Raw genomic sequence first — 12,945 nt, forward strand, 5'->3', positions numbered from 1 at the left:
TTTAGCTCCTCAAAGGCACATATTGGTTTATAAATTTAACACAGACAATAACTTCATGAGCCTTCATAAGAGCTTTATAGTACTACTAAAGCTTTCATGCTACTATAATGTGCTTGACTCACAAGATCATAGTTAATATACGACCAATCACAGACTGTTGTAAATTATATGAGGTCACAATAAACAGGCATGGTCAGTGAAGTAAATTGTATAGACATGGTACAAAAATAGCACAAGAACGGATTTATTAAGAAGATATTAATCAATGCTACATGATGAATATGGTAATCAAAGTGACATGCACGGGTCTTTCCTGTATTTAGTGCCTTTTGGACATAAAATGTAGAAAATCAAACTTTTTTAAAAATAACTTTTTGTGTAATCATGATAGGGAGATGTAAACATTTAAAAATGGTTTTGGTCAAGCTTAGGCAAATAAATGTAAGCATTTATGAAACAAAATCTATTAAATGGAAGACCAAAAATGTCCACTCTGTTATGGAAAAATGGACAACAGTTTAAAAGACTTATGATTTTAATGTATTGGAATTGTGTGCATTATCTTACACTGTAAAACCCAACGAGTTATAATAACTCATTTCAATTTAGGAAACCGATTGACTTCATTCATTTAAGTTTAGAAACCAGTAGTTATGAGTACTGGAAACTTATTTCATCTGAGTTTGAGTTCAAAAGAATATTTCCTTTAATACAGTTAAACTCCACTCAATTATTTTGTTATAATGTTGCCTTTTGTTTATTTAAAAGCTGGTAATAAATCTGGTAATAAATTATTAAGAATATACGCAAAAATGTGGGGGAAAATAATTACAGTAATTGTTGTATTAAAAAATACAACAAAAATAAAAAATCATTAATAAATGTGATGCAAGCGGGTACATAGGAAAAATTAAATGGTCTCAAGTGCTAGAAAATGTTTCAATTTTTTAAATAAACTTCAATATGCTTAAAGTTGAAATGATGTTATTTATGACTATGACTAATCTTTAAATTGTTCATAAACCAGCAAGATCATATTCTGTACTGGGGACACAAAAGGCACCGAATACCAGGAATGACCCACATACAGTAAACCTATACACTATTACCTAAACAGTATTTTTTACTGTAAGCAAATTATGAGGAAAATCAATTTGTACTGGGTTCAATATCCTTAAATGTTTCTCAGTGTAAAATACATCGAGTTGTTTGCTACTACGTTCATCATGCTAATGCAGTTTTTGAAAAAAGAACTGTAAATATGGTAGGTATAGGTCTAGCAGTAATGGCTTTATCGCGTCTTTCATCATATGCACATTTTTTTATAATATAACAAGATACTTACGTATTACAGTAAAGTATATGAGTCAGATGACTTAATTGGTTGCTTGAAGATTACCCGTTACTGTACGTGAAACCTACGCCCACTAATGACTAGCTACTAGCATGTGCAAAAAAAAAAATATATATATATCAAAACCAAAGAATTCATTTCTGCTTTTGTGATGCTGTTAGCTTTTTTAGTTTGTTTATTTCAGTCATAAAGTCATAGACGCACTTGAATTTGCTTAGTGTGCATTATTGGTCTATTTGAAAAAAACAGCATATGCTGGTTAGGTATGTTTTGACGCTGGGATGCTGGTTTAAGATGGTCCTTTGCTGGTTTATGCTGGTCCTTTGCTGGTTTAAGCTGGTCATGTGCTGGTTTATGCTGGTCCTTTTGCTGGTTTTTGCTGGTTTATGCTGGTCCTTGGCCAGCACATGACCAGCATAAACCAGCAAAAGGACCAGCATAAACCAGCAAAGGACCAGCATAAACCAGCAAAGGACCAGCTTAAACAAGCAAAGAACCATCTTAAACCAGCAAAGGACCAGCTTAAACCAGCATCCCAGCGTCAAAACATACCTAACCAGCATATGCTGTTTTTTTCAACAGGGTGAAGATGACAAAGTTCCCCATTTATGGCACTTTTCGTTCAGGAATAAGGAATAAGATAGCAGCTTTGCTAAAATATAGCTAAAACATCTTCAACATTTATATTTATCGCCAAAAGACACTATACTGTGTCCAATACGATTCTTAATACTTTTAACTTTAGTTGTATTTTACAATGTTATGTCTCACATTTCAAGATGGCCTGAACTGTATAACATTTTGGAAACAGCTCTTACGCTAACCATCTGCACACAACTAAAAATATTGTTTTGTAAACATCGTTCTTCATTGTGATCATGGTTTATGAGATGTACATGCACATGTAGAGCAGCTGTGTTCATATCTGAGGCAAAAGTCCACCTGTGCTCATCTTTATAGCCAATAAAACCGAGATAAGCGTTCGTCTCAAAGGTTAAACTTGAAGTCTGTTTCGCACATTAGCTATCGCTCACAACTGCTTGATGGGAGTTTGATTCAGTCGGGAAAAAAGGGATTTGTCTTCGATATTCCTTTATCGATCCATCATCTAACAAGAAAAATGGATTTGAGGCCTAAAGGATCTGCTGCCGTTTTCGTTCTCCTGGTTCTTTTCACACTCTGCAAGTTCAGTGAAGCGCAAAGTAAGTGCTAAAAGTTTGTGAATGAAAAATCGTACATAATCAGGATTTGTTTTGTAGGCTGAAACAGCTCAGAACATGAAATTTCCCCAGTGATCTGAGAGCTGACTGTGGAAAAACATGATGATGACAGACTTCCAAAACATTAAGACACTTTTGGAAATGTTGTTATTCTTTAAAGTATTAATATTTAAAGTTCTGTAAATTTGCTAGTGTTATAGTTATGGTTACATAAACATCAAGGCAATTGTTTCAAGAACAAGACATGGCTGATTCAGGAAATTAATCAATTTGATCATAATATAAGATCATACTGAGTGATCAATGTTTAGGTTTAATCACCTTTTTTACCACCACAATTTTTACAGTAAAGATGTGCTTATGTTTTACTATTGGTAGATTTAAATTCTCAAACAAATGTCTTATTTCAAGCAATATTTCAACTCTTATATTACATAAATTGGTAGTACAAAAACACACTCCAGAAATTTGTGCTTAATCATATTTTTATTTTCCTACTAATTTAAGATGACTTTGAAATGCTTGAATTTAAGTAAAAAAAAAAAAAAGCTTACTTGTTTGAAGAAATCCTACCTTGGGAATTTTGTTTTGTTTCTTTAGCAGTTTTTTTTTATCTTGAAGATCACAAAATTTAGCTATTTTTTGTTTCATATTTTCTAACATTCACGTTTGTCAGTGTCAACCTGAACCATTCATGAAAACATTATAATTCTGATTTTCTCTGAACGACACAGATCTTTGCTCAGCGCCAGCCAATTTACCGGTAATTTTGATTCCGGAAAACAACGTAATTGGTGCCACAGTTACAACACTCATCGCTGAGGATGAGGTGACGGCCACAATCACTAGTCAAAATCCAGAGGGTCTCTTCAGCCTCGAGGGATACAATCTCATTGCTGATACTGTGCTGGACTATGAGGTTAATTCTGTATATCTTATGAAGAGTCTGGTTTTGTGTTCAGCCAATAAACTCTAAATTTATCATTTTCAATGGCTGGGGTGTACAAAGTACATACTATTTTAATATGTCAAATCCATTTTTCATACCTTTATTTAAATCAGCCAGTAAAATATTTTTCAATTAAATGAAGTGCTTCATTTTTTGTAAAGAGATGTCTCTTCACTCAGCATAACTTAGTCTTGATCTAAACTGGTTTTGGTTGTTTTCTCAATTACCATTTAAAGTTGAGTAAGTTTAAACTTGTATATACACATTTACATTTGATTATTTTATAGCTTAATTATTTTTCATTACTTTTACACCCCTACCTGTGTCCAAAGCTGTAAATGTGTAATTTTAAGGATGAATTTTTTGGCTGAGGTTAAAATGAGAGCGTTTTAATATTTCAAAGCAATCATTTAGATCCATTTAAAATGCTTTATGTACAAAATGACAGACCTTTTATGTTTTGTGATTTTCTTAGACATTTGACCAGAACAACCCTTATGAGGTGAATATTGAGTGTACAAAAGCTGGCTCTCTCTCTGTGAGTAAACTATTTAAATGAACCTAAAAAAAAAATTCTTGCATTGTAAATGTTTTATTTAACCTAAATTATTTTCTGTATGTTTTTATGTTGGTTATTGATGTCCTGCGTGTCATATTTGTAATTTTAGACCACACTGATTTTGAAAATAGTCGTCGAGGATAGAAATGATAATCCACCAGCGTTTGCAGAGAGTCAATACACCCTAAATGTTGATGAGGTACTTTGCTGATGAACTTTTAATGTTGCCTATGCTGTACAATTTATTTCTTTCCTTTTTGTTTGCTTGTTTTATCATGGCCATTTTCAAAATCTTAAAGCTTTTACTGATTTTTCTAGTTATCAAAAGTGGATACCAGTGTTGGCCTAATCACAGCAACCGATCCTGATAAAACTGATAGACTTTACTACCAACTGGATTCTCCTGAGGTACAGCTGTGTCCCCATTACACTTTCTGAGATGACAAAAATCCCAAAGAATGTGCACAGAGTTTGTATACATTGTATTTCATGGCAATCACAACTGTTCTGTTGGGAACTATGTTCTGAAGTATCTTCCTTTTGGAATTCTACAAGAAAATTCCCCCTTGATTGTTGGTTCCAAATTATTATAGGAATTCCAAAAGGAATCCCATTCACAACGTTGAAATCTCTCTCAAACAAGGCCTTTGTTCTCACGCAGGGAGAATTTGACCTGGAGGCCAATTTCAATCCCAGCATTCTGGTGAAAAAACTTCTGGATTATGACAAAATTAAAAAAGTCACGATGACACTATATGTGCAGGTGAGTTTACTTGATCCATGTTAAATTTCCAAAGATGCTTCTTTTTGTATAAACAACTGTCATTTGATGACTTTTCAGGACACACCGATTGGATCTACAGCTGAAGTCTCCCACAATGCCTCAACCACCATTGTAGTCAACATCATAGACATTGACAATCGTCCACCGTGGTTCCAGCCTTGTACAGAAACCGAGTTTGGCACAAGCAAAGTGTGCATTAGCTCTGGTTATGAAGGGACTGTCAACTTAAATGAACAAGCGGTGGGTTTTCTATCCAAAGCACTTGTAGATAGAGGTCTGACGTTGAGTTAAACCAGTTTAAACGTTATATAGTTATGATTATTTCAAACCGCCACAACAAACACCAACATTTCACACATTATAAAGCTGGCTAATGAATGTAGAAACATCAGGAAACGTCTCATTGGATGAATTTGTTGATCTTGAGTTACAATGTCAAATGAGCATTTGAATGTTGTTGTACACCACAGCCAGGTCCTTTGTCCTTGAAGCCAGGTCCAGTCATGGCCATTGATGGTGACCTAGGCAGGAACGAGCCCATTGGTTATGCATTTCTTGGAGGTGAGATATTTTATCGTCCTCATGGGTTGAAATGAAGAACTTTGGAAAGAGTCGACTGGTTTTATTTGGTACATTTTACATGTTCAGGAAATGAGGATAGTGTATTTCAAATCGACACTGACACCGGGAGCATCACAATGCTGAAACCAGCAGGGGTGGCAGGACCGATTGTCCTTTCAGTCATGGTAAGAGAGAAAAAAATTGCATTTATAAAAAGGAAACCATTGTTTTTGAATGTTACGTGCAATCAGAAGCTTCATTTTGGAGCCACAGTATTCTGTAAACTCTTAAAAATAAAGGTTCTTTATTGGCATTGATGGTTCCTTGAAGAACTTTTAACATTTTGATTATTAAAATGTTCTTCACTCTAAGAAAAAATGGTTCTTTTAGGAACTGTTCACTGAAAGGTTCTTTGGGGAACCAAAAATGGTTCTTCTATGTAATATTCTGGATCCATTATTTTGTAGAGTGTAGTTTCTTCCTGAACCAGATTTGTCCCTCTGTCTTCTTAGGCATACCAGAAAGAGAACGCCGATCAGTTTGCCACCACTACAGTCATCCTGAAGGTGGTGATATCCAGCGCGTTCCCTCCGACATTTGTGAAGCCCAGTTATGAAGGCTTTATCTCAGAGGATGCGGGTTTGGACAGCCTGGTGCTGGAGAGCAAAACGTCCAACAGACCCCTCAGAGTACAGGCTACAGATCAAGACTTTTCTGATGTAAGAACTCGGGGACAAACAGCATTCTGGTCTGTGCATGTGTTCAGTTCAAGATCCGTAATTAATCTGTAAAGAACATAGAAAACACATAGAGAAAGATTCGTGAAAATGAATGTAAATCAATTCGGAATTCATTTTTATATAAACTTTTGCATTGGTTTTATGGGCATTTCAATTCATTCTTGCATAAACTGTTGCATTGAATTGATTTGTTTGTAAAACCATTCTTATAGAAATCATCACGTTCAATTCAGTGTACAATAAATTTTACCTAAATTCTTGGATTTAATATTTTGTAAAACAATTCTTACATAAATTGTTGCACTGAATTGAATTATTTGCGAAACTTTCACATTTCATTGAATCATTCCTAAAAACATTCGAGGGTAAATTTGTTGCACTGAATTCAATGTTCATAAAACGTATATAAATGTAAAACTTACTAAAACTCTTACATAAACATAAACTGAATTATTTCTTACAAATTAAGCATTTGATTGAATCTTCTTAAAAACTGTTTTGAGTAACTGTTGCATTAAATTTAAAGGGGTCATATGATGCTGCTAAAAAGAACATTATTTTGTATATTTGGTGTAATGAAATGTGTTTATGCAGTTTAAAGTTCAAAAAACACATTATTTTCCACATACTGTACATTATTGTTTCTCCTCTATGCCCCGCCTTTTTGAAACGCGTCGATTTTTACAAAACTAATCGGTCTGAAAAGCGAGGTGTGCTCTGATTGGCCAGCTATCCAATGCGTTGTGATTGGCCGAAAGCCGATCCGGCGATCCACAGAACTAAGTTGATTTATTGGTAGCGACCAGCACAGATCAGCTCCAGGCATGACGAAGCGGATATCGTCCTCATTTGGAAGACCAAACAAAGTAGTTTCGCTTTCACAACGAAACACACAGTGCCTTCACAACATGGCGGCGGCAAAAATACTACTGCGAGAATAAAAGTTACGCCTTCTTTCTTTGCGTGAACATTTGGGCGGCGTTATGCAAATCTTCTCACATCGTGACGTAGATATGTGGGGGCGTGTTAGAACGAGCCGTTTAAGGTAGGCGTGGTTGACTCTTAACTTTTATAAAGAATATCTCTTTGGATTTGAGACTTTAGTCTTTGCAACTTAACAGATCTTCTTTATGCACCAAGAGCTTGTAACACTCCAAAGAGAAAGGAAAAATTGAAATCGCATCATATGACCCCTTTAATGTTCGTATAACCATTTTTCAAACAATTCAGTATTTATAAAAATGTTTAAGTGTTGTAAATTCTTCAACTGAATTGATCATAAAGCCATTATTATGTAAATGGTCACATGGAATTAAATAAATCATAAAACCACTAACTAAATCATTGCATTCAATTCAATGTTACAATTTAAATAACACTTTTTTTTTTTAAAGATTTACACAAGTGTTTGCTGCTCATGTTTTATGAATGATTCCTATTACTGTAATATTTCTGGTGTTAAGTGCTGGATTTCTTTCTTTGTAGGGCTATAATCCTAACCTCAGATTTGAGGTTGTAGCCGGCACTGACTTCTCAATCACTCCAGAGGGCTTCATACTCATGGCGAAGGCGGTTGCCCCGGGCACTGTAAATTTAGAAGTAAGAACTTAATATTTCATACAATGTTTCGTGCTGTTTAGACATTTGCTAATCTTTAGTGTGTGATTTGAAATATTTATGACCATATTATCCAATGTGACTCAGATGAGGGTGGTTGACACAACCAATGAAGAATCAAGCACCGCTTCACTTGCGGTTGAGGTCACACCAGGTAAGACCAGACCAATGCTGTATGCTATCAAGACACCGTCTAATTATGACATGATACAATCCAAACAGGCATAATCGTAGGGTGTGGGCTAAACATGGTGCTTTTTGGATATATGGCATTCAGCGAACAGTTTGAGCTTTTGGTGATCTTCACATCAATCAGTTTTCATCATGTGATTGTTTTGGTCAATAAATTGAATTTCAAATGATTCACTTGAATCAGTCAACAGCAAAGCTCTTGACTGCCCTGTTGAAAAAACCAGTATATGCTGGTTAGGTATGTTTTGACGCTGGGATGCTGGTTTAAGCTGGTCCTTTGCTGGTTTATGCTGGTCCTTTGCTGGTTTAAGCTGGTCCTTTGCTGGTTTATGCTACCTAACCAGCATATGCTGGTTTTTTCAACAGGGTGGTGACACCATTTTTTCTTCGAGGGGTTCCCACTACCACTCCTGCCACAACTATCATGACTTCATCCACTATAACAACAGATAACACCGCTAACACACAGCTAACACATAGACATCACTACCACCACATCGCACCACACAACTACGCGCCCCAGCACAGGTACACCTATGCTAAGCTAACTAGACTTGCTAAATCATCTGGTGTGCTGTGTAGCATGCAGTTTATTTGAAATGGCATACCATCACAGCACACTATAAAATATTCATGAATCTAGCACTGTGCTAATCACATGGAATTTACTCAAGGATGCATGCTTTATGCTATTGGACACTTTTGGATAATGGCTATAGAGAGCTGCAGTGTTGACGTTAGTTGACCCTGGTTTCCTCAACAAAAAACCCAACAGGATTTTACTTTCGGACTTTGGATTATTGCAGGAAATAAGATCTGTGACCAACAAAAGTTTACGATTCCTACATGTTTTGTTCATCATGATAATCTTCATCAATCAACACAACTTTTATCAATTTTGAAGCCTGAACACAATCGGCAGAAGTAAAAAGCTAACATAGGCTATAAACGAACTACACTACGGTCGCATGACTTCAGGATCACCACCATTAAACTTCGACAACCTTTATTTTAAAAACCATATTCCCTGAAAGTTTGATAGTTTGCAAGAGTGCGATCATAAACACATTATTATAAAGTAGTGAGTAGATGATGACGTTTAATGTCCCTGACAACCTCTGTAATCCCATTTAGCCACTTGTTTGCCTTTGTAAAGCCAAGTAAAACTTCTTAAAATCACAAAGAGGTATAACTCAAGTACTTTTTGTCGTAGAATGAAACATGAAAATATCTTGAGCTTTTGTAAACCACAGACCTTATTTCAGGCATTTAATCAAAAATACATTAAAAAAACCCATTGACTTTGGGATGATGGAACCAGAAGTGCTAAAAAGCTAACTTGTTCTGGGTTTTGGCCTGCAAAAATATGTCATCCCTGCAGCACTCTATAAGGGTGTGCACTATTAAAATCACAAAGAGGTATAACTCAAGTACTTTTTGTCGTAGAATGAAACATGAAAATATCTTGAGCTTTTGTTAACCACAGACCTTATTTCAGGCATTTAATCAAAAATACATTTAAAAGACCCATTGACTTTGGGATGATGGAACCAGAAGTGCTAAAAAGCTAACTTGTTCTGGGTTTTGGCCTGCAAAAATATGTCATCCCTGCAGCACTCTATAAGGGTGTGCACTAATGTTTGGGAAAACACATTAAGCATGTAATTCAAAATGATTGCATTTGTGAAATTCCAGCAGTTTGTGTGTATCATTCTGGTTAACCCACTTTATGTGTACCTTAAGTATCCCAAAAACATGTTTTTCTCTCCTCTTGTGTGCTCCAGGGGGACAGCAGGTGAAAACAGGTGAGTTCAGTTCGGGCGATATGGCGGCTGTAGGGGCCTCTTTGGCTGTGGTTATCGTTCTCTGCTTGGTTTGCATTGGACTGATGGTGCACCGAATCAAGGGCCATAATGCAGACTGGAAGAAGATTTCCGAGGCTAGCGTCTTCCGTAGCACAGTGAGTTTCCATGCAGTCAAACAAATAAATGTTTGAGGTTAAATACAAGACAAGCTCTTTTGAGAATGAACTCAATTCATGTAAATTTCATACCGAATTGAAACATTGGTAAAACCCTTCTTTTGTAAACGGTCACGTTGAATTGTTAATAAAACCATTCTTTTATGTAACTGGCGTATTGAATTTAATAATTCATTAAAACATATTTTCACAAATTGTCAGATTGAACAGTACAATCTCACGTATTTGCACTGAATTGAAACATCCTTAAAACGCTGCTTACATTAGTTGGTAAAAGCATTCTCATGTAAATTCACACCGAAATGTGCTTCGTAAAACATTTCTTACATAAGTTTCCGATTTAATTCAATGTTCATAAAACTATTCTTGTGTAAAATTTCAGATTAAACCGAACAGTTCGTAAAAGTATTCGCACTTAAATGGTCACCTTCACTGTTTATAAATCTATTCTTAGGTTAATTTTTCCAATTTAATAGTTAATAAAAGCGTTCAACGTAAATTGCCACATTTAATCAATCAGTTGTAAAACAATTTTAAGATAAAATGTCACATTCAAATTGTAATAGTAGATAAATCACATTCATTGTTTATAAAACTATTCTTAAGTAGTTTTTTTTCTGTTTGAATCAAATAGTTTATAAATTAAATTGTCAGATCACTGGTAAAACCAACATAAATTGTCATTCAAATGTTCGTAAAACTCGTAAATTGTCACATTCCAATGTTTATGAAACCATTCTTGCATTAATTTTTTGCTTTAATTAAACAGTTTGTAGAAGTATTCTCACGTTAACTGTCACATCGAATTAAATCGTTTGTAAAACTATGCCTGCATTTTTGGATCGAATTGAATAGTTCACAAATGTATTCTCACGTAAATTCATATTGTATCAAATTTTGTCACATTCCAATGTTTATCAAACCATTCGTTCATTTTTGGGTTGGATTGAATAGGTTTTTTTTAAGTTTTCTCATTTTAATTTATGAAAGAATTAAATCGTTCATAAAACCACGAATGTAAATTCTAAATAAATGTATTTGGTCACATTCAATGTTTATAAAAGCATTCCTGTGTAAAAGTTCAGAACTGAACAGTCTGTAAAAGTATTCATAAATGATCGCCTTCAGTGTTTAAAAAAACAATATTTTGTTCATTTTTCATAAAAGCATTCTATATAAATTGCTGCACTGAATTAAATCAGTTGTAAAACCAAATTGTTACATGTTCATAAAACCGCTCGTTCAGATTGAATGGAATGGTTTGTAAAAGCATTCTCATGTAAACTGTCACATTTCAGTGTTTATAAAACCATTCTCACATTAATTTTTGGAGTGAAATGAATAGTTTGTAAAAGCATTCTCAAGTAAATTCATATTGAATCAGATTCTTACATAATTCGTCACATTCAATGTTAATGTTAACACTTTATATATCTAGACCACATTTGAGAGTATTTACTTACATACTTTTTTTAAATTATGACATTTAATTTTTCATAAAACTACAAATGTAAATTCATATTGAATCAAATTCTCACGCAATCGGTCATATTCAATGTTCATAAAACCATTATTACATTACTTTATCATGACAAGTTTAGGTGAATTATTCCATTAATGTTAATACTTTCTCTAAATCTAGAGCATATTTATGAGATAATTTTTTCTTTCTGCAGTTTGGTGGAGGCTCGGGCGGTCCTAAAGAGGGTGTGCAGTACTGCAATGAGGGCTTCCAGCACGATGGTGATTCTGGAAGTGTGAACACTAAGTTAGCTGCAGACCTGGAGAACAAACTGGAGTCCGGGCTGAAGCCACAGCAGAGACGTGGGTCAGCGCAGGACAAGACGACCCCCAGCGCCGTTCTCCAGACCACCAGCAGCCCTCCACCCGACTCCAGCAGCCTGGCAGGTTCAGAAACCATCGACAGCGAGAAGGAAGTCAAACCGATCCTGACCAAAGAGCGGCGCAATGAGGAGGGATACAAAGCGGTTTGGTTTAAGCAAGATATCGACCCCAGCACCAAAGAGGAAGTGGTCATCATTCCCGACGCTGGTGAAGCGGATGGAGGCCGTGAGGAAGATGACGACATTGAGGATGAGGACAACCTAAGGACTGACATGGATTCGGACGATGAGGAACACTTTTGACACTTTAGGACAGTAGGAGCTTTCAAAGATTCATTATAAGTTCATTTGTGTGTTTTAAAGTCTATACAAATGTTTTCCTTTTTCCTATTACTTTCTGTTAACAAGTCTGTAAATATGGTGCACAAAATGAATTTAATTTTCAGTTTCTAGCATGAAAGGTCAACGTGAAATCAAAATTGACCCTGTTTGCTTTCTAAATATATGTTCTTGGTTTTTATTGTGAATGATTCATCAGTGCACATTATTTTGAAGAAAAATTGTTTTTTCAATATCACTCAGAAATACATTAGATAATGGATGTAAAATGGGTTGTAAACTGTGTTTCACGTTGACTAAGTGCTGTGTACAAAAATACTTTTATTAACAGTAAACAATTTACAATGTAAATTGTTTAATGCCAGTTCTTGGTAGAAATTAATTTACTGTAAAACGTGGAGAAAAAAAAACACACCCAATAAACAATAATTACTTAAACCTGGTGTCATTTATTCTATCACCAAACTGAATTTCAAATAATGTTTTTTTGCCAATGTTTAGACTTTAAAAAAAACAAACAATCAACTTCATGGTTTACTTATAGTTGACCGCATATTAAAGGGGTCATATGATGCTGCTAAAAAGAACATTATTTTGTGTATTTGGTGTAATGAAATACGTTTATGTGGTTTAAAGTTAAAAAACACATTATTTTCCACATACTGTACATTTTTGTTTCTCCTCTATTCCCCGCCTTTCTGAAACGCGTCTATTTTTACAAAGCTCATCGGTCTGAAAAGCGAGGCGTGCTGTGATTGGCCAGCTATCCAGTGCGTTGTGATTGGCCGAATACCTCAAGCGTGTG

The 12,945-nt window shown here is 35.1% G+C and overlaps 1 protein-coding gene across 1 annotated transcript; it reads left to right on the plus strand.

Annotated features, from left to right (window-relative positions):
• Positions 1-2,020: 2,020 nt before the first annotated feature.
• cdhr5b (cadherin-related family member 5b) lies at positions 2,021-12,255 on the plus strand. The gene is made up of 14 exons (XM_016570761.1): positions 2,021-2,556; positions 3,309-3,493; positions 3,999-4,061; positions 4,192-4,281; positions 4,401-4,490; positions 4,744-4,845; positions 4,924-5,106; positions 5,337-5,427; positions 5,515-5,612; positions 5,940-6,146; positions 7,653-7,766; positions 7,872-7,938; positions 9,761-9,936; positions 11,634-12,255. Exons 1-14 carry the CDS (start codon positions 2,475-2,477, stop codon positions 12,102-12,104), a joined length of 2,019 nt encoding a protein of 672 aa, XP_016426247.1. The 5' UTR covers positions 2,021-2,474; the 3' UTR covers positions 12,105-12,255.
• The last annotated feature ends 690 nt before the right edge of the window (positions 12,256-12,945 follow it).

This window comes from Sinocyclocheilus rhinocerous, unplaced genomic scaffold (assembly GCF_001515625.1).
Source record: "Sinocyclocheilus rhinocerous isolate Xijiao unplaced genomic scaffold, SAMN03320098_v1.1 scaffold561, whole genome shotgun sequence".
NCBI lineage: Eukaryota > Metazoa > Chordata > Actinopteri > Cypriniformes > Cyprinidae > Sinocyclocheilus > Sinocyclocheilus rhinocerous.

What these genes read in the sequence shown, in the direction of transcription:
- cdhr5b (XM_016570761.1), top strand. Translation starts at nt 2,475, where the DNA reads ATGGATTTGAGGCCTAAAGGATCTGCTGCCGTTTTCGTTCTCCTGGTT. An exon ending in TGGTTATGCATTTCTTGGAG is followed by an intron (nt 5,428 to 5,514) that starts GTGAGATATTTT and finishes TTACATGTTCAG; the next exon opens with GAAATGAGGATAGTGTATTT. An exon ending in CGGGCACTGTAAATTTAGAA is followed by an intron (nt 7,767 to 7,871) that starts GTAAGAACTTAA and finishes AATGTGACTCAG; the next exon opens with ATGAGGGTGGTTGACACAAC.